Source organism: Python bivittatus, unplaced genomic scaffold (genome assembly GCF_059951505.1).
Source record: "Python bivittatus isolate LINGU-HERP-01145 unplaced genomic scaffold, Pbiv_v1 ctg000080_np1212, whole genome shotgun sequence".
Lineage (NCBI taxonomy): Eukaryota > Metazoa > Chordata > Lepidosauria > Squamata > Pythonidae > Python > Python bivittatus.
The window spans coordinates 86,308,268-86,330,981 of NW_028277035.1; the positions used below are offsets into that span (position 1 = coordinate 86,308,268).

General features: G+C 40.2%; 1 protein-coding gene across 5 annotated transcripts in view; it reads right to left on the minus strand.

The window, feature by feature from the left end:
- Positions 1-22,714, minus strand: part of MTMR14 (myotubularin related protein 14) — a 78,274-nt gene that overhangs the window by 3,348 nt on the left and 52,212 nt on the right. For 3 of the 5 annotated variants that reach the window (XR_015795023.1, XM_088134507.1, XM_088134506.1), the window contains exon 18: positions 7,480-7,623. The exons of 1 other annotated variant lie outside the window; for it this stretch is intronic. Coding sequence is in view for 3 of the 4 variants with exons in the window: in XM_088134507.1 (XP_087990633.1) it covers positions 7,480-7,623 (144 nt within the window). In the remaining variant the exon portion in view is untranslated. Of the gene's footprint in view, positions 1-7,479; positions 7,624-21,719; positions 21,987-22,714 lie in introns of those variants that run through there. One more of the 5 variants, XM_088134509.1, reaches the window with a different exon arrangement.

A 22,714-nucleotide genomic window follows, 5' to 3' on the forward strand; every position in this document is an offset into this window, starting at 1 on the left:
TAGCTAACCCTAATTTGTTGTACACAGGGCTGCCCTTAAAAAAACCCTGGAAATTTCAGCTGGACCAAAATGCTGTGGCCTACATGCTTACTGGCCAGTTTCAAGATGCCATATTACATCACTGCTGCATTTGTTACCAGTATAACCCCAAATGTTATACACAGTGCTGGATCCTGCCTTTAAAGCCCTATATGGCTTGGGGTCTGGATAGTCTATCTGACCACCTTGACCAAATAAATTCTGCCCACCCAGCCCAGAGCGCCTACTAAGGATCTTCTCCTACCAAGGGGTATGATGGAAGGTGCCCTGACAGTAAGGGGACCTCTGTAGGGATCCTCTTCCTATGGAATAGCCTATCCGCCCCAAGGTGAGAATGGCCCCATTCTTATGGGGCTTTCTAGAAAATGGTAAAGGTTTTCCAAGGGCTTTGGGGGATTAACTGTGGAACTAGCGATGCCAGACTCAGTTTTATTATATTATTTTATATGTGATATAACATATCATGTAATGTCACCTCTCTCATACACACATATGTAGTAAGTAACTGCCTAGAATCCAATCCGACTGAGGCAGGGTATAAATTTAATCAATCGATACAAATAAAGATCTACCTCCCCCCAGAAGCTTTTTTTTTTCCACCATAGAGGAAAGCGATTTAGTTTACTCGCATTAAATACAGCACCTGGTTTTCAAGCACATTTCTTCCTTGTGGGGATCTCAAAACCTCTAATGAAACTGATTTGTAATAGGACAGTCACAGTAAAACTTCAAATGCTCTAGAATTTGCTTCTCTTTCTATTGTTTGGCTTTTGCAAGTTCCTGCCCTTTCCCTTCAAGATGCACCTAGAGACCTACCTATCCACCAACTAACCAAAATGATTAAACACAGGATGATGGGTTCTATCCCACCAAAACCTTTGTCACGATGTACTCATTGGTCTTCTTAGGTGCCACAAGATTGTTTTTCTCCAAGACAAAGTTACATCTCTAGTTCCTATACTGAATTAATTCATCCCTCCACATTGGTGCTGGCCACTAGGGAAGGTACTTTGTAAAGCAATTAGAAGGATTCGTAATTTACCAACAGCACTAATGGACCCTCCTGAGCTAAACCTCTAAGGAATAGATATGGGAGTAAAACAAAAAATCCCGAAGAGGTAAATTTATTTGGAGCAACAGAGTAGCCTACCCTATCCTGCTGTGTAGGGATTGCTGGCTAAGAGCTCCAGGGGTTCAGTTCCAATGCAGCTAAAAGGCATCAGTTCAGGAAGACGGCCAATGGACATTACCAACCCTTCTTCAAGTAGGTTCTCAGCACATCCACTGATTTCAACCTCAGGACAAACTGACCTATATCATCTCAGTTAAAGACTTTCAGAAATAGAACACCTTTTCCAAGCTCTACATTATGTGTGTAGGACTACTGAGCTGCTCCTGTGGCATTTTCCCAATGGCTGAGATCCTCTTCCCCGTACTGGCTCCTTGAAAAAGACTGGCCCTTCAGAACACAGCAGCTGCTTCCTTCATTGCAAGGCCAGGCTGTGGCCATGTGCCCAACAGTGAGAGATTTACAGTGCGGTCAGACTAGGAAGATGGGGAGGGTTTTCTGATGATTAGAAAGCACAGGTTATAGAAAGAAGGGAATTATGATGGAATTGGAGAGAGTGGTTTGATTGGAATTGTATGCATAATTGCCGAAGGAGATTGGAAGCCATTTCTTTATATTTATATTTATATAATTTTTTTCATGCTTTGTTTTTTATTATTTCCATCTTTTTTCTCTGTTTTTTCTTTCCTTTTTTTTCTTTTTCACACTTACTTTGCTATATATTTTTTCTTTCTTTGAATGTATTTATTATCTATGTAAAATCTTTTAATAAAAACTATTTTAAAAAAAGGAAGATGGGGAGGGGGTAGTAAAAAAAAAGAGAAGGCAGAATGATGCATTTTGGTATACTTTTTTAAATGGAAAAACATAAAGTAGTTTATGAATCAGATATATGAGACTTCAGAATATGGTTCTGAATGGGGACACCATGTCCTAATAGCACTTGGCTTATACCAGAGGTATCTATTCTCCTGAAAACAGAGGCTAAAAAGAAAGGCATGCCAACTATGTTCTTAGCACATACATGCTCTCAAACCTGGAAGGACTAAGAGGGACTAACAGACCCTCTAATGGACTTAAGAATTTCCCACCCATTCTTGAATAACGGAGCCTGCAGGATATTTGAGGAGAGAGTCTGCAGGCAGGAATGAAGGCATAATGGTATGTGGGAACGACCCTGGGAGACGGGGAGGGAGGGGGAAGAGATGCTGCCTAGGGAACAATCAAATAAGAGAGGGGCATAGCCTGCAGCTGCAAAATGGGAAGAGAAGGAAACTCAGAAAGGAACCTCCCTAACTTCTCAGGCTGTAAAAGAGACCATGAGAGGTTTGTACTATCAGACTTTCAAGATTCTGTTAATGAAGCCTTACAATAAAGTAGAATTAGCTCATCTGGTTGTGTTTCCTGTCTGATCTACCTGGGAAGGCTGATGGAAGGGTTAACCATCACCTCTTTGTCTGCTGTTTCTGCCTCTCTAGGTCTGTCCCAACAGACTCTTGGGAATTCTAAAAGTTTCACCTATCTTAGCTCATTTCTATCAACAGCTGTCTCAGAATGCAATGAACATAATTGTTTCTTTGTTGACATCCTAGTCAATGGGTAGAAGCAGGCTCACTAATAGCTCTGACTAGTCTTCAGTATGCTTCCACACTTGGAAACTGTCACACAGGCTCCTGATCCCTCCAAGTTTTTCTGGTCTTACCAGAATATCAAAGGATTGGAAAAGGATCTTCTGTATGTAGATTCATTAGATTTATACTTTCTGCCTGGAACACGAAGGTGGTGAATGTGTAACAGGCATTCCTAACATTTCCCCCCTCATAACACTCAGTGAGATTGGTTAGGCGGAGAGACAGAGACTAACCTAGTCATCCATAGCAGTGGGTGGACTTAAGCTAGGATAAGGACATCAAGGCTTAATACCTTAACAGCTGTATTTCACTGGTTCTCTGGGATCAAACAGCTACCCAAATCTTATCTGTGTTCTACAGAGAGACCAGAGCATCAACAGCAGTGTCAATTCTGTCAACTGAAGGCTTCCAAGGGGCTTTCTGGAATCCCGTAGAGTCCATAAACTCCCTAGGAAGGATTATTGTACTTGGTCCTCTATTCTTCATACAGAGAATTAAAGAATTTATAAATTAAATTATCCTTATTTATTTCACTCAGTTCCGTATTTTCACCTAACTTCCGGGTTGCTGTAGCCTGTTCCAGGGGTATGCACAGCATCTTGAGAGGAAATATTTTGAAGCCAAAACTAAACTCATGAATTCCAAGACCTTCATTTTGAAATCAGAACCAAACATTCTTTTTAATTTTACACTGGAGCAAAATTTAGCTGTTTTGAGCGGTGGTATTTCAAGCAATGTCATAAAAAACAGATTTTAAAAGGCAATTCCAACCTCAAAACATACCATTTTGAATCTTCTGCACTGATAAATATATTTCAAGGTTTGGAACAAAACCCTGAACTCATTTTAAGTTTTGCTTTAATGGGACTCGGCCAGCTCAACTATTCCAGCAGAATGTTTTGAGTGGGGTTTTGTTCTAAGCTCAAACAAAACCATGTTTTCAATGTCATGCACATCCTTAGCCTGTTCCTACGTCAATCTGCACATTGTCCCTTTTGTTCTTATTTGTTTGAGTTTACAGACTGCTTTAATCCAAGATTTGGCAATTAATAATTCCCTAGTACATGAAATTTGTGTGCATTTTCACAAGCATTTTTTCTCATATATGTTTATACACTTTCCTCAGCACACTTTTTGTGCACATTTTTTAAAATTGTGAACAGCATAAAAATACTCAAAAGGGTGGGTTTCGGTTTACATTACATACTGTATGTTCAAGTTTACATACAGATTCAGAAGTGTGAACTGGAAACCAAACTAATTTCTCTATCAATACTAGAGCAGGATAATTACCAAGAGTCTAAACAGGGTGCAATCTGACTAGGAGAAGGATGCTGAAGCAAAATCTCCCACTCCTTGACCATCACCTTCTTTCCATTTAAAAAATCCAACTCTAAATTATTGGGTTGGTGACATACTGGAGAACCTCATGGTAATCCAGAGCTTCACTGTTATAGTACGAATACTGCCTTCTACAAGTCTAATATCCTAGAAATCATTTACACTAAGACCACCTCTTCAGATTCAGCAAAATGACAGAATAGCAAAGGAGCCTAATATTTAATCAATTCCAATTTTATAACAGAATACAAGTATTAAAACCTGAAGCCCTTCAAGAAAGGCAGCAAGAAGAGATGCAATTGATTGAAGCAAGAACATTACCACTCTTCCCATCTCTCAAATTTGTAAGACACAGCTGAGAGAGGTCAATACCACCCAGTTATTGAAGATACTAGTCAGCTTATCCTAGCTGTGCTAAAAGTGGTATATTTTCTACTTGCCTTGCAAGGTGAGCCAACTTTTTGAATTAGCTTCTTCAAGAGAAGAGTACCATGGTCTGTTAACCTCTTCTTAAAAGACTTTCCTAACTGAGATTCATCATTCCTTCATTACAACAAAGCACTTCAGCACAGCAAACCTCTCAGACTCAAGAGGACACCAACTGGAAACACCTTTTGTCCAGACCATCATTCTATCAGTAGTGTACAAGACGCTTGCATACCAAAGCTACAATTTCATGCACAAATTTGGACACCCCTGGTCATATATTTCAACAAATCCCTTGGTGAACAGAAGCTGAAACAATCTCTACATGGTAAAAGTTAAACACAACATCTTTTTGCAAATTTGAATGCATACTTACTATTATTTATATGCAACAGTTTACTTACATAAAAACACTTTCTTTGGCACAAGTAACAACTTCCAAGCATTTCCTGTCACTATCTAAGAATCCTTCTATTCTTGTTTTGGGAATTTTTTCCCACTCTTCCTTGCAGAAGTCTTCCAGATTCAAAATTTTCTTAGGTTGCCTTCCGTTCAATGCACGTCTGTGACCTCTCCACAGATTTTCAGTCCTGGGGACTGTGAAGCCATTCAAACCTTTATATTTGGATGCATGTTTCAAATCATTATCCTCCTGAAATATTCAACCTCTTTTCAGCTTCAATTTCTACACTGACCATGGGATATTAGCTTCTAGGATTTGTTGATATGTAGATGAATCCATTCTTCCTTCCACCCACATAATATTTCTTGTGCCGCTGGCTGCCACACAACCTCAAAGCATAATAAAGCTACCCCCATTGGCAAGGTGTTCCTTTCTTCAAATGCTTCATCCTTTTTTCCCAAGAGTATTGTGTATGGCTATGGGCAAACAGCTCAATTTTTGTTTAATCAATCCAAGCATTTTATTCTAAAACATTTCAGGCTTATCAGGCTTTTCTTTTGTGTGCTTTAGACAATTCCTTTTGTGATGAAGTTGGAGGGAAAGTTTCCTTCTCAAAACTCTCCCATCTAGATCACTGTTGAATAGGCAATGCTGTAATGTGGACTTGCTGACGTCTATTTCAGCATCAGCTAAACTTTTCAGCAGGATTTTTGCAGTCATTTGTGGGTTCAGTTTTGCAGATATGACCAGTTTGGGGGCAGTTCTAGCAGATATTCTTCTTGATGTTCTATATATTGTCTTGATTTCAGCAGTTCCACATAACTCCTATTTCTTAAGCACACTTCTCTCCACTGAAACTGCCAGCTGGAAGCATTTAGAGATTTTTCTTATAGCCATCCCCCACTTTGTAAGAGTGAATTACCTTCATTTTCAAATGCTCAGACAGCTACTTAGAGAAGCTCACGGTTGCTGGAAGTAGACAGAACAGCCACTGCAAATGGAGAAGTCAGAAGGATCAGAGTATTTGGCTCACTTATGGAACTGTCACTGGCTTTGGCTAATGGTAGGCTTAATAAATCAATCACCTTTTGGGGCCTTCTTAATAACAGACTAAAAAGTAGTACTGAATCAGCTGGAAGGGTGTCCAACAACTGCACTTATCATAGTCGCTGTTTTCTTATTCTGAATATGTAAATGGCACATAAATAGTGAGTGTGCATTCAAATTTGCAGAAAGATGCTGGGTTTAGTTGTGTACTACCTATAGATTGTGTTAGCTTCTACTCATCTGGGGACTAATTGAAAGATAACATCTGAGAGGGACATGCCAACTTTTGCATGCAACCGTAGCACAGAGGACCACAGTACTGCTATATGGCATAAGACATTCCACAGCAGTTCCAAATTGTACCTTTGCAGGATTCCTTCTCAGTCAGTGACTAAAGGGGCATAGCAGGGGCAGGATTTGCAATATGAGAAAAAAGCCTGTTAACAAAAGGATTACGATTTAACTAATGCTGGTGGGATGCTGCAAATGTAGAATGTGATCAACAGTCAAGAGAGGCTTCATGATGACAGACAGGTAAAGCACAAAGCCTAACCTGTACAGGTGCTATAGATGGTTTTTCTCAATGCAGCTTCCAAGCACCTATCAGCATGTGGATGGCTTTTTATAAAGGGGGATGAGTGGGCAAGTTGCCCTACAAAGAGATAAGAGTAGGGCATCCCCTAATACCCATCCTGGCCCTGCCACTCAGAACAGTACCCTTCAAAATGAGATACACTTTCTACTAATATTTTTCTTTTTGAGTACAATGGCTGCAACCATGGTTCTTGGCAGAAATACACAGGACTGGACTGTAAGAATAGAAAGGAAAGAGGACTCAACTGACTGCTTATTCTTATCCAGCACTCAGAAGTGAAGGACACTGGAAAGAAAAGAGAATCCCTATGCCTAAGAAGAGATCCCCTAGGAAAAATCCAAGTGAATACTTCAGCTCAAAGATGCAGCATAAACAAATTAAATCCAGAAGTGAGGCTCACAATTTCAAAGGTTACATGGAAGAAGTTAATAATGAGAAAGACTACTCTAATAAAGGCACACACTGAAAATAAAAGGATCAGAAATACACAGCAACTGGTTGGGTGCCCTTAATGAGGCCTGGACAGCATTTGAAATTGACAGGCATGATCCAAGTATCCAGGACCTACATCACAATAAAAGTACACAACTCTGTGCAAAAAAGTATTCTGATGGAAGTAAAAGCCCACAGGTATCCAAGTATCACATTAGCTATATCCGGCCCCAGGATCTGAGGAAAAGCCAGTTTGACTGCCAGCCAACCCCATGATTCTCCTAGGCAGGGATCTATAAGAAACCATTACTATATGACCAATGAGCCAGCAAGCCTAGCATGACTGTATCAGTCTTGACCAGTAAATGACTCCTGAGGATCTTGGGCAGATGCATTTTCTGGACTGGTTTTTTAAATTCTAGGATGCCAAGGACTGAACCAGAGGCCTCAGACATGCAAAGCAGAGTCCTTCCATTCAGAGTTCTCAAGCACTTACAAGGAACTGTTAGGGAGCTCATCCGGGAAGCTGGAAAGAGAGGAGGAGTCAGTCTGCTCCTGTATACTGCCACTCCCTGTTACCAGCTGCCAGCTGCCAAAGTCGGTAGAGATGGAGGATCCGGGAAGAGAAAGGTCAGCTGATCTGAAGCAGAGAGAGAGGAGATGATGCAAATCAGTGCTTCATTCAGCAACCAGGTCTTCTGCTAAAGTTTCACTGGTATTCAGCACCTCAAAGTTACATGGTAATGCATTGTAGTTAGGGGCATAAAAAAAAAGTGGGGAGGACCACAGATCCCATGTAGCCTCCCTCTAGAGCAAAAGACATGCCAAGCTCCTTAAGAGACCAAAAGTGCTACAGTTCAAAGCTGGTGAACTGGGCCAAACCAGGCAGTGGTCATCCTGGAACTGCAAGATCCAAGAGCCATCATGCCTAAGAGCCCAAGAAACTGATGCTGCTTCCATACAAGAGCATACCCATACCATGTCATACAGGCCAGCAGTCCCACAACATTCAAGTTCTGTAGAGCACCAGTTGAGCTTTCCAGACCTTCCCAGCCAAAGGAGAGCTCACAACCTGAAGCAACATTCCCAATTTTCTGGGAAGGAACAGCCCTTCCCAGACAGGACTTGGATCACAAAAGCAGGCATCTGTGTAGGGGAAGGCAAAAATAGAATTTAAGATAAGAAGGTGATCTGGTGGCAGCAAAGTAGAGAACTCTTCAGAGTAGAGCATGTGGACCTTCATCTTCTTCCAACAAGATACTTTTCAAGTGTCTCATCCAGGTTCTTCCTGATTCCCAGAAGGCAGAGCTGGTTGATATGCTGTGTTAGCATTAAACCACAATATAAGCTGGGCAATTTGGATGAAGTAAAGCCAAAGGAAACAGAGAAGCATCAATTCTGCAGTAGCAAGCTCACAAAGAAAGCATTTAATTTTTTTTAAAAAGATCCTTCAGGATATTTATTTCAACTGGAGCCCATGAAGCAGATTTACAGTAACACTGGATGCCTTACCTGAAGGGTCATTTGTATGTACAAGGAATAATCCAGATTATTAGTTTAAAAAGGAAACGACAGCACAGATAAACAATTGGTCTTCCATTTTTAGCATGCATCACCCTCACACATGCCCCCTTCCTATCCTACAATATTGCCATAGGTAATTGCCACTTCTGACAACAGAAACAGGAAAGTAATGCACTCTCAAACTCTTTATCAAGTCTAGACCACTGACTGGATAATCTGGTCATGGTCATTCAGTGATTTAAGATGCAAGTACTACTTTGTATTTATTGACTCCTGGACTTTTCAAGGTTATAACTTACAATCCAGTATAAAAAGATGTTCAATTTTTCCAATGGTTTATCCGAAAACACAGCTGAAGGGACTTAGGTAATAGATCATATGCAATTTGTCATAAGGGCTAATCAGATACTTCCTTGAAACTGAGAAGCACCCCTCCACCCCTGCTCTCCAATGGACACTGAAGTTCCATATAGGCATTGTGACTGGTAGTCACTGATGTTGGTCATCAAATGGCATCCATTCTGACTTCCTACATGGAATCCATTCTGACTTCCTAAGACCAGGAATCTGTTGGCAGCCTTTTCCTTGGACCTTTTCACTGATAATTCTGGGAGAGAAGTGGATTTGTATAAAGCTAACTTATAAGAGAATGATTTGTGTATGTACTCACTATATCTTTATATATAGCGTAATAAAATTTGGGGGCAAGGAGGGAAGAAAAAGAATACCTGGAAGCCCATTTCCCTCTGCTTTGAAGAGGTTTAAGCAATAGCTCTGAAACCTGGACATCTTTTGAAGAGAAGGAAGCCAGAAAATCTTGCTTACAAGAAGGCTGAAACTGAAAAGTATGTGAAGGAATGTGGGTTTGACTCAGACAAGGGGGAGGGGAATGCTAAGCAGTTATAAAAAAGATATCTGGGTCCTGGGAAAATAGAAAGCTCGAGAAAGAAACTTAAAACAACTCTACCTTGATTGTGTTGGGTATAAAATGAAATATAGAGGGGCTTTGACAGGCTTTCAAGATTCTATTACAATACCCAAACTGCATTGAAGTACATTCCAAGACTCCTAATGACTCTTGTTTCCTGACCTTGCCCACCTCAAAAGGCTGACAGCGTGGCAGCAATCCGGGAGAATCAGATGAACAAGAAAACTTGTGTGTTGGGGGAAATTGATGGATCTGATGGGGTCAGGCATTAGTGGCTCCCTGAAGCAACCAACACACCAGCACAAGGTTTCTTTTATTGCAGTCATAGCAACCATCTCCTCCTTTTGCAACGGAAGAGGGCAACGTGATTTGTTTCAACAAGATCTTTTGGGGGCAGAGGAAGAAGCATTGTGGCAAATGGCTGAGGAAGGGCAGAGAAGAAATATTCAATGACTGGAACAGCAATGATGTCATGGGACCGAGATAAGAGAAATGGGGGTGGGGAGGGGAAAGAGAACAAGTAAGTAGATTTCAGGTAGCAGAGAAGTCTTCTGCAACAGGAGTGGTAGAAAGGATTGTTTCATTTGAGAGGAATTACCTCAGAAGAAGTTAATAACAGATATAGTTCCCTTGATTCTCATGGATCTAAATTGTCCATCATACAACAAAATATCAAGAACAAAAAAATGGGGCAGGGAGAGGGGGATAGAATGTGACTGTAGAGCTATGGATCAGTCTAATGTCATTTGTCATATACATTGCTCCAGACATAATCAAGCTTTCCAGAAATCTGGGGCTCGCCCTTGTCTTACATTCTGACAAAGTTCATGCCAGAGATCTTTGCAACAAAGCAGTCCAACTAAGAGCTGTAATTTGTAGAGTCACCAGTTGCAAGAGTGGAATGAAAGAAGTAGAGCCAAAGGAGACACTGCTGGTTTCTTGGTCAGCAAAGCAAAAGAAAGACAAAAGCCAAAGATCTGGCTTATGTACTGAAGGACACTACCAAAGATGAAAGAGATTCAGCCAAAGAGATTCAGTTGCAAGCATTTACGAATAGCTTGCTGTATTTTCATCCATCTGTGCTGCTCAGACTATGGAATCTAGTATCTGATTAAGTGTCCTGGGGTGTTCTACTTTCTTTAAAAAGGAAGACTGCCACAAGTTTCTAGCCCTTACCATTTTAGAGAAGAGCTGAAGAAATAATGTTGAGAAAAGGAGAAATTGAAAAGACTGCCCACGAGACAGGCTTGGGTACCCAGTTCATCCTCCTGGAATTAGATGCTCCAATTCCCCTGCATATGTAACAATCATTGTAGGGACTCAGCTTAAAGGACTAAGACATCAGCACTCTTGTTCTCAGAACAGCTGTTCAAATACCTTTGGGAAGCCACGTGTAGCATGCGTGAACCACAGTATCTTCCATTTGTGTACTACAACAACAGGTATTAAGAGGTAATAAGTATTCTTAATGACTAGTAGCCACTGATTATACACTGTGTGTTTTGTCTAACTCCCTTTTCAAGTTATCCAAGTTGACTTAAATTGTAATAATGGAGAGCAGCAAATCTGTGGCAGCGAATCCCAGAGTTAACTAGGCACTGTGAATTTCCCACCCTCAAGGGCCACTGAATGATCTCAGGTGTTAATATTTCTCCCCATCTATTTCGTTACATCATAAACCATGTTATTATCTATCATTCCCCTTCCCTCCCTATTTACTCACTGTTATACTTATGGTAAAAATCCCCAATGTTACATTCTTTCATGGGAAATTACTCCAGATCTTTCGACATTTTGGTTGCACTTTTCTGCATGATTTTCAGCTCAACATACTTCTGAGGCAACAGGACCAGAAATTGTACATGGTATGCAAAGCTCAACAGTCTTATAAAGGCAGTAGAAGACTAGCAGTTTATTTCAGAGACAGCATTTATCTTTTTGCCCCATTGTGTATCACTTCTAATCTTGCTTACACTGAGTTATGTTGCTATTTTAATCAACATAATACCCAGCTGAGGAATGCTTTTAGAGCTGTTACCTGTTTTTGCTTTTAATACTCTAAATCATTGTTTCTCAAACTTGGCAACTTTAAGATGGGTGGACTTCAATTCACAGAATACCCCAGCCAGCATGCTGGAGGCCATTACAGATAGAGGTCAATATCTACAGGTTTGTTTGGTGACAATCATGGTATATGAAAGATTGTCACTTAAGCATGAACTAAATGAAAAAATGAACGAAAGAATGAAAAAAAAACCCAGATACATACTGAGTTTTTGAAGTTAAGAGAAAAGTAAAGGATGTAACAGATGCGAATGAAGGATCTTGTAGAGAGAAGTTGATGAATACACATGCAGTTTAATTATGAATGGAAGAGCTACAATGAATGCCAGAAAGTATGTATTAGTATCATCTAGGTGAATGTGGGTGCACAGAAATGTAAGAATCCATAGCTTGGTGATAGTCAAATGTTGTATTCTAGTGACTGGCGGTACAAGTAAGAGTTGAGAAAAATTGTGCATCATTAGAAGTATTGAAATCCAGGGGGAAATTATTCTGTTAGGTGATATGAATGGATGGGTGGGAACAAGGTGAGAGTGTGCAGAAGGTGGTGACTGGTCCATTCGGAGGCTCAAGAATGAATGAGAATTGGGACTCTCTGGTGAGTATCTGCTTAGAAAAATCTCTATTCGTTTCAGTTATGTGGTTTAAATATAAGTCTATCACAACACACACAGCAAAAGAATGCACATAAATCTAAAAGAATGACTGATGTGATAGTTCATGACGAAAGACTGGAGAATTAGAGAAGGATACAAGGGCAATGAGCAGTTCTGAATATGGGACAGATCACTTCTTGGTAGTATCAAGAGTGGATCTTCAGAAAAAAATAGACATGGAAGAGAAGGAAAGAAAAAATGACAGTGAAAGTAGAACAAGTGTATGAAGAGTAAGCATGGGCCCTGAATGAGAAAGTATTAGATTTTTCTCCCAACAGAATATAAAGAAAGTGGGCATAAAGAAAGAGAATATGGAAGCCGCTTGGAACAGAGTGAGAAGAATTATGTTGCAGAGTGTCACAGAACTGTATGGAGTCATCATACTAAGGGGTAGTATGAAAAGGATGCTTGCCCCACATACTGCTTAGGAAGAAGGGAACGGCAAACCATTGTGGGCCCTTTCACCACCTTCTGACAGAGAAAGTTGTCAACAACTCCCATAAGGATTTTCCTGAAAATCCTTGCTTGACAGAATTTGTTTGCCCAAAGATAGGATAATTGGTCCCCAATCACTATAACTTCATGCCTCTTTGAAAGAGTTGCAGTTGTTTTCAGAAGTTTCATCCATATCATCTCCTTGGCTGGAGAGAAAACAGTAACCACCACTAACAACACTGCTTTTATTCATTCTTTTCTTCATTTAACTAAGATGCACTCTACATTATTGCCATATTCACTTGGATTTCTAAGCAGGTGTGAATAATTTCAACATAAAACACAACTCCTCCCTTTCTATTGCTTCTACTCCTTTTGAACCAATGGTATCCTTTCATTGCTACATCTCAATCATGAGAGATATCCCTCCAAGTCTCTGTTATACTATTATATCAACAATGGTTGGAAGGCAAATGGCTAAGCTGGTTTAGGCCTGCTTAGTATTTGGATGGGCGGCCACCAGGGAGAATCCAGGCTGTACCTTAGACTGTGTATGTGTGTGTGTGCGCTCGCGCGTGCATGTGCGTGTGCCTTAGAGTCACTGTTGGCTGCTGGCAACTGCCTGGACTAGTTCCTGCATTTTTCTTGGCAAGTTTTTTTTTTCAGAAATGGTTTGCCATTACCTTCTTCCTAGGCAGTATTGGGAGGAAGTCCGTGAAGTCACAAGAAGTTAAATTCAATTCAAAAGAAACTTTGCCTTTACTAAAACTCAACGCTCATTTTATTTCCCAAACTCTTGAATGTTAGCACATAGACAATGGAGACCATGAACTTTATAAGCCTCTGCTTTTTCAAATCTTCAAAGTCAGTGATAATATGGTGTTGCTGGTCTTTCCTGTGTCATTTGCCCCCGTGTGGATTAGTAAGGATTCACTGTCAGTGGATTTATCAGTCTTGAAAGGTGTTTTGTCACAGCCCTGAGCCTCACTCCTTGTTTTCCATGTCTCCTTACAGAGTTGTAAATACCTTTCAGTATCACCATAAAAGCTGCAGCCAGAGATGGGAAACAGTCAAGCTTGTGTTAAGGCACCTTAGACAATCATATGCTGCAACAGAAGCCTCAACAAGATGAGCCAAAACGCCAAACTAGAGAGGAGTCTGGAAGCCTCATGAAACCACAGGCCAAAGGAGGGTCTAACAGAAACATGGTAACCAGTAGCAAAACTAGCAGCAGATGTCATGGAAGAGTTATTTCCAACAACTGGCCACATGTAAGGAAAGGTTCCAGTATTCCAGCATACAGCTAAGAGTCATCAGTCTTCCTGCAGCTGCTTCCCTACCAAAACGTATGGTCCTCTGAGCCAGCACGGCATTTTTGCACTGTGCAGCTTCTGATCTTGAACCCTAAGTCTGCGTTTTTTTGACGGCTGGATGGTCTGATTTCCAGATCAGGGTCAGGGTTAATGGACTAGGCTGAAGAGTCCCTGAGTCCCTAACAAGGCAGGACTTGTTTCCACAATGGCAGGGTTGCTGCAGCTGAGAACCTTCGGGAAGTTTGCCTCCTGCTCACCTCCAGACACATCTGATGATGTAGCTTCCGCCACAAGCAGACATTGCATTTCATGACCTGGTCAGCTTTATTTCAATCCCTTATAGCAGTGAGTCACCAACTCCTACAATTTTTTCAAAGCAAATCCACTTCTCCCTTTCTGGTGGATAAGGTTTTGGAAATTATTTGGCCTGAATTCTTGTGCCAGCAAGCTACATTACCCTATGTTCAATCATCTTTGCACCTAAATATCTTGGGGATTTGAACCCATTCTTGGAGTAAAATCAGACTATGATTTGTCTAAGGATCCTGGAGACAGTGAAAGTCAAGCACAAAAATAAAAAATAAGGAGCAGACAGAATATGTAACAGCCAACATCTCAGAAAACATTTGCTTTACTGTCATACTTTACACTTAACTCACATGATCAATCTCCCTACAGAAGCTTATAACAATCTCTGATGAAAAGGAATTTCAGAATGAGCAATAGGTAAGCTTTTGCTGCAGTGATTTACCAAACGGTTGAGTGAGCATCAAAAAAAGCCTCCACTTTCAGATGAAAAATTAAACAGTTTGGCTCCATGCTACAGTTCTATTGATGGTACATCTAGCTGCACATATGGGGGGTACTATATTTCAAAACTGAGATCTGTGAAAGAATTAATGGTAGCTGTACTAATATTGATAACAGGTAAGAGTACACATCATTTCATTAGTATTTTTAACCTTTTAATCTTCCTTTGTTCTGTTACATAACCCCACACCTTGTATAACTCTGCCCCTGTGATCTAAATATGCCTCTTTATGATACATAAGCAAACACTACACTTTTATGAGTCAAACAATGAAAATATCAAATCAATTAAGAATACAATAGGCAATGCTTATTTACTCTTATATGGCTTAACAATGTAGAAGTTTGAGCAAAACATTTAGTTTTACCATAGTTTCTAATTTTGTTGTTTATATATTTATATTTTGTTACATTATTTAAATCAGTGTTTCTCAACCTTGGGCACTTTAACCCTGTGGACTACAACTCCCAGAATTCCTCGGCCAGCCATGCTGGCTGAGGAATTCTGGGAGTTGTAGTCCACACGGGTTAAAGTGCCCAAGGTTGAGAAACACTGGTTTAAATTATTATATTCGTATATAACTGCCTATAGCCCAATTGAACTGGGATGATCTACAAATTTCATAATCAATCAATCATTGGTTGTCAAGTCAAACATTTAAGAAATTAAATATGAACCTGTAAATAAGCAAAACTGAACTATAATTCTCTATTTCACAGTGTTTTTATAATGACTTATTGGGGAGTGCGAGGGAGGGACAGGAAGGTCTTTTCAATACCTTGAGTATGGTGATCAGTTTATAATGGCAATGTAATAGCTTTAATGTTCAATAGAAAATATCTGTTACTTATACCATGGGCACTTGTTTACCGTTACTGCTAATCAATCAATGACAGATTGCTCTAGGAGGAAAAGACTGTTTATACAATTAGCCACTAATGAGAAGACAGACTTCAGATTTCCCATATGGTATGTTGTCAGGTCCCTGCCCATCTCCTGTGATTTGATCTGATAATTCTAGTCATCTTTGTACCAAATATCATCGAATCATAAATTTGGAAAGGGCCAGTAAGCTATTAACATTATTTGGGGTTTAATTCTTGTCTTCTAAGTTCTTAGTTACTCCATCCAACTTGGTGTCATCTGCAAATCTGATTAAGCAGTCCTTCCACGTCTTCATCCAAATCATTAATAAAACTATTAAAGAGTAGAGGATCTAGCATTGATCCCTGCATCACCCCACTTGATAATTCTCTCCAGTTTGATGAAGAACCATTAATTAGCACTTCTTGAATATGATTTTTGAGCCAGCTATATTGGTATTTAATTGTTATGCCATTTAGTCCATACTTGACTGACTTGCTAATCTGCATGACATGAGGTACTTAAATTAAATGTTTTGGAAAAGTTAAGAGCTATTACAGTATTCCCACATCCTATTAAGGAAGCTACTTGATGAAAAATGAAATAAGATAAATCTGGCAAGATTTGTTCTTAACAAATCCATGCTGACATCTGATAAGTACCAACTTGTTTTCAAGACCTCTTTATGATCTTCTTTAGAATCTTCCCAGCTGTCGATGTCAAACAGACAGGCTTATAATTTGTTGGATCTTCCTTTCCCCCCTTTTTGAAAATAGGGACAATATCTGCTCTCTTCCAGTCATCTGGCATTTCACCATTTCTCTAGGATTTCTCAAGGTAAAAAATAAGGTTTGGCCAAATTATCAAATAGTTCCTTCAGTAACTAGAATGCAGTTAATCTAGTCCTGGAGATTTAAACTCATTTAGAGTAAAGAGGTATTCTCCGACCATACTTCTTTTTATCTCAAGCTTCAATCATGTTCCTTAATCTTGTACTTTACAATTGCCTGGTGGAAAACACTATTTTCTCTTGGAGAAGACTAAATTCATCAGTGATAACTCTGCTTTCTCTCTGTTAGCATTTTGCCTTTTTCAATGAGCAGCAGGTATACCAATTCTTTATTTTTAGCCTCCTTCACTAACCTCAACTAATTCTGAGGTTTCACTTTCCTGACCCCAAGTGTAAAGTTATAGGCTACTTGTGTGTACTCTGACCTAGCCCTTTTCCCATTCTTTGTAGTGTCTTTTTTTCCCTCCAATCTTCACTAAGCTTTTTGTGCAGCCACCCTGTCTTCTCTCAATGGAATTGTTTGCAATTTTATTTTTAATGACTCCTTCTTTAGGAATTCCCAACCAAATTGAGCAATTTTTCTCATTAGCTTCTTCTGCCATGGTATCCTACTTAGAATTCTCCTAAGTTAATTAAATTTTGCTTTCTTTAAGTCTAATATACATTTTGGTCACAGTCAGTTTTAATTTTCTTTAAAATCAAGAACTCCGGCATCAACACATTCACATTCCCTGATGTTTTTGCTATTTCTACTTCTTCAACTAAGTCTCTCATGTTGATTAGTATCAAACCCAGGATAGCTGATCCTCCTTTTGCAACCCTCTGAAGAAGAAAGTTGACAGCAACACAAGTCAAGAATTTTGTGGAAGAACCATGCTTGGCAGGGTTTGTTTCCAACAAATGTTTGGGTAATCCTTTTTCTCCTTCCAGCTACACTCCAGACAAGAGCAAGAATTCCGGTTTCATGTTGTTTGCTTTTAGGTATGTGCCCACAGCTGTGCCCACAGCTGTTTCAAGACCATGGCTGAAGATGTCTGAAGAGTGCCGTCCTGTTGCACTGTCCTAATTTTCCATACAGTAAGAACATAAGATATAGCCCACTGGATCAGGCCAAGGCCCATCACAGTCTGTTTCTTACACTGGGTAACCAGAGTTTTCTGGAGTGCTCACAAGTGGAAGGTGGACACATACCCTTCTCTTGCCACTGTTTCCCTGCAACTCATATTTGGAGTGATGCTGTATGTCAACATTGAGGCTCAAGATTGATACAATCTGACTGGCCTATCCACCTTGCATTTATCCAGTTCTCTTTTTAAAAGCATTAAAAGTGAATGTCCATCACCACATTATGCACTAATGAATCCCACAGATTAATTATTCCCTGTGTGAAGAAGTACTTTCCTTTGTCTGTTCTAAGTCTTCTTCCAATCAGCATCATTGGATCACTTATGATTGTAGTGTTTTGAGAGAGAGACAAAAAATGTTCCCTTTCCACTTTCTTCATCCTATGCATCATTTTATACATCTCAGTCAGGTCCCTCCTCAGTTACTTTTTTCTAAACTAAAGAATTCCAAACATTCTAGCCTTTTCTCATGACAAAGTCATTTGAACTCGCTGATAATTTTTGGTTGCTCACTTCTACATATTTTCCAGCTCTATTATATCCTTTTTCAAACATGAAGACCAGAACTATATATAAGATTCCAGATATGGACATGCCACAGATTTGCATACCATCATTAGTCTTGGCAGGTTGATTTTCCAATCCTCTTCCTAAATTGAACCCCATTCAATTTACATTATTTGCAGCATTTGCGTTGTTTGCCTAATGACTTCAGTACACTGGGGAAGAACAGATACCCCCCCCCAAAGTCCATTAAACAGCGTTTTCACTGTATTTAATTTGAATCACATTTGGCTCACCTTCACCCAGTTTAAAGAGTCCTTTCTGAAGCTGTCCACAATTACTTTTTTCTATCCATCACTCTTAATAGTTTGGTATCATTCACAAATCTGGCTAGGTCACAGCTCTCCCATCAGTCAAGATAATTTGTGAACATGTTAAAAACCATTGGTCTCAATGCAGATCCCTGAGGGGCTTTTCTTATTTCCTTCCATTGAGAAAATGTATTCTTATTCTTTGCTTTCTGCTTCTGAACCAGTTAGCCGTACATAAAAGGACATTCTTCTTCTCCTGTGATCATAAAGCTTACTCAAAATGGAAGGAAGCAGGAAGTCTGTACATCATATAGAGCAGCCAGCCAGCCAGCCAACCCTGCTGAAAGGGAAACCAGATAATGAGGGCAAGACAGACTGTGATAGGGCGGCCCTTCTCTCTAGCAGGTAAACCATTAAGATCATCTGGGTCTTCAAGCAGATCTGTCTTAAGCTGTAGTCCTGGAGAAAGGGCTTCATTTAATTGGGTCATATCTTTCCACTGCACCAACTTTCTCTGGCAAGAAGAAATATCTGGGGTTCTGAAAACTCTGTTCCTCTTTCCTCACACTGCCTGAATAGATAAGTCAGATGAGCTAGGAAGGAAGAGAGAGAGAAACTTGAACAAATGCTAAACTTGGAGTGGTGCAGGAATGTGAGTTCATGACTTGGGCAAGGATTTAGTCTGACATGAGGTTCAGCTTTGGAATCAATCTCTGCATGTGAAGATATATAACCACCTTAGAGTCCCCTATAGGGCCTTTGTTCCCTAGCAGAGCCTGATCTTACCGTAGACTAGCAGAGGCTCTCCAGATCCTAGGCAGAGTCTTTTATGTCACTTGCTATCTGATCCTTCCAACTCCAGATCCTGGGTTTGAACTATGATCTTCTGCATGCTATTTTTGTAATCTACCTATTGGCAATGGCTACTCAAAAAGGATATCAATTTGGGGATTTGTTAAGGGGACACAGAGAGTTCTACTGCATGCACCTTTCATTTAATATCTAATTTCAGATATTAAGTCTTAAAACTAAAGATTTTAGAAATATCAGAGACCATGGCAGTTATGGAGGATCTCAGACAAGTCCTTCCTTGTTAACGCATAATCAATCATCTATATCATTAAATCAACCTGTGGGTAAGCATGCTGGCTGGGGAATTCTGGGAGTTGAAGTCCACACATCTTAAAGCTGCCAGGTTTGAAAAATACTGGTCTAAATGGTCTCTTTCAACTCCACGATTGCCCTATTAAGAACCTGTCTACGATAGACAGAGCTAGTACAACCAGCAATCCCACTTGTGTGCCCATACTAAGTATATTGAACTCTTGCACAAAGGTAGAAGTGAAAAATGCACTTCTGGAATAAAAATCTAATTTCCTAGGCATCTCAGCCTTCTAGAGAAAATGTTTATATCCTACAGATCTGCACAGGCAGTACCTCAATATGTTTCTGACATTGTGGAGAGAAATAAATCAGAATTTCAGCACTTGTGTTATGGGTGTTACTAGCTCTTCTACCAGACCAGAAAAGCTGGAATAAATTGTATGAACATATTTTAAAAAGAAGTTTTCATCTCTTTTTTTCTTTGCACACTTGTTTAATCTCCATTAGTTATACATGCAGCAAGATTCAGCTTGTCTGGGAGCTTTGACAGCCTGGCACAGATTTGGATTTTAGTTTATTATTAATTATTAAATTCTACACCAGTGTCTGGTGCCTATGACTAATAGTTGCCCATTTCTGCCTGATGTAGGCAGCTATGTGGTAATCAGCAGACATGCTAAGAGCTCCCTACATGTAGATATTTAACCAGAAACACCAGAGACCTAATAATTACTCTATTAATAGTGACTAAGTGGCAGACGGAGCTTTGTGCAGACCCTAAAAACACAGCCTGCAACCAAACACCACTTGGCAGTCAGTAGAAATGTTCAAGCAAACCAATTTGCTGACCTGTCAGAGCAGGTATTACCTGACTCAGGGCATAATTGCAAGATCACAATAGCCCAGACCCTGGACTCATGCACCACAAGCCACACACAAGAAGATGCTTTCCCTCATCTACAGCAATAGCCACTAGCTCATCTCAGGCACATAATAGGTGTCCCCAGGTTATGGCAATTCTCAGATACTCTACAGAAGTGTTTCTCAACACTTGGGAACTTTAAGATGTGTGGACTTCAATTTCCAGAATTCCCCAGCCAGCCATGGGAGTTGAAGTCCACACATGTTAAAGTTCCCAAGGTTGAGAAACACTGCTCTAGACTTTTAGCTAGTGGGTGATAGAGTGGTTGAGATGTTGGGCTAAGTCCAGAAAGACCCAGATTCAAATCCCCATTGATCCATGGATCTTAACTGGATGATAATGAGTCATTCATTCTTCCTCAGCCCAGCCTAGCTCATAGATTGAGGTGGAGATAAAATCAGAGGAAACCCTTGAGTGGGATATAAATGTAATATATAAAAACACTGGGACTGTTCAGAATGGCTGCAAATAAACACAGGAACAAGAGTCTGTATTCAGTGGCTAGAAGCTTGAATTCCAGCTACAGCAGGGATTGAGATGTGCAAGAGGTTAGTATATAGGTAGTCCTCATTCAGCAACTGCCTCATTTAGCAACCATTCACAGTTATGATGGTGATGAAGAAGTAACTTTATGACCAATCCTTGCATTCATGACCTTCGCAGGTCTGTAAACCAAAAGAAATCTGAAGTAAGATCTTAGTGACTGCTTCGCTTAACGACCGAGTTGTTGGTCCCAATTGTGGTCGCTAAACAAGGACTACCTGTATTAACTAACTTCTCAAGTCCTAGTGGGTACCATCCTACCCCATCAGTGTAATCCTGGCACCAGACCTGACTCAGAATTCAGAATTTCCCATTCAACTCAAAGAGGGGGAAAAGGGGGAAGACAACATGTTTGAAAGTGCTATGCTTTCAGAAGAGCAACTGTAATTTTTTTGCCAAGTTAAAAGTTTCAGTTTCCTTTGGATTGGAACGAATTCATATAAAGAACAGACAAATATAAAAAGTATGAAATACAGCATCTTGAAGTTCTGGGTACTCCCCCCGGCAGTCCTTTCAAAACTGCTGGAACAGTATTCTCAAAGTTATCACAAAACTGTCTGTAGAATGGTTTTTGGAAAAAATGCTTCCAGATGCAGCTTGAACAATTTGCTAACCTCTTGTGTGAGTCTTAAACACCATTAATCCTACCACTTGCAACCCCCTCCTGAGCATCATCCTTGCTCCTTGAAGCTTATTACTAGTCTAGCTGGCTTGTGGAGCCAAGTAGGTTGTACAGCGTAGCGAACAACATGCAAAAGAAACATCAGACTGGCTACGAGGTGTGAGATCATTTTAGATGTGACTTAAAAAAAAAAATCCACAAAGTGCATCTCAATGCAGGAGGAAAAAAAAAACATGGACGGCTCAACACAAAATTTCTTCATGCCACTGAGACTCAAATTAGCCCTACATTTGTAGCCTTATATTTCTGGAAACATAATTTATTACACCCCATTTTATTTTTCTACCACGGGCCATGTTGATTAAGTAGAAGTAGCAGACAAACTGATTTTTTTCCAAGCAGCTCTTTCACTGCAGTTGAACAGAACGCCCAGATAGGAATGTCCCAGTCTTCCAGGCCTCAGCTCCTCCCGTCCTCTGCTGCAGTTACTGTGGAAAGGAGACAACCCCCAACAGGGCAGTAGTGAGTGATGCCATTTAATTTCACTCATTCGCAGCTTCAGGCAACTGGAATGCAGGGATGCGTGTGCCTGCCAGGTTAACTACCAATATGTTTCTTTGGCTTCAGTTAAACATCTCTCCAGCCTTCAGAAACAGACAGCCACCAAGTTTCCTTGTGCCTAGTCTGCCACTTTGCCCATATTACAGAAGAGACTTCTCTTGGTGGGAGAGGGGATCAAAACCAGCCAGTTTCTTCTCCTTTCCCAGAGCTGCATGTATGATTTAGACTTTAGGAACGTGCTTGCTTGTCTCTCAAGCAGACTTTCTCTTCCATCCTATTCAGCACTTAGTAGCAGAATACAAGCATCCAGACTTAGATCTTCCTCTTGGAAAGCAGAAGAAAGGCTTTTATAAAGGGTTTGAGAGCATTCAGTGTTTATTTAAGTATTCATTATATCTAATCTGAACAGGCCTCTAGGCAACATACAATTCAAGCTAAAGCAAAAACCTTAATACTAAACTGTGACACATAAAACAGGATACAACATATATGGATCCAAACCAGCCAAATGCACATCTGAACTTGCTAAAAAAAAAAAAAAAAACAGCTTGGGACACATTTCTGTAGTTCAGTCATTCCCTAATCTGGGAGCTACTGCTAAGAAGAACATCCTGCTTAGGATCCCCCCCCCCCCGCAAATCTTTATTTTCAAGCA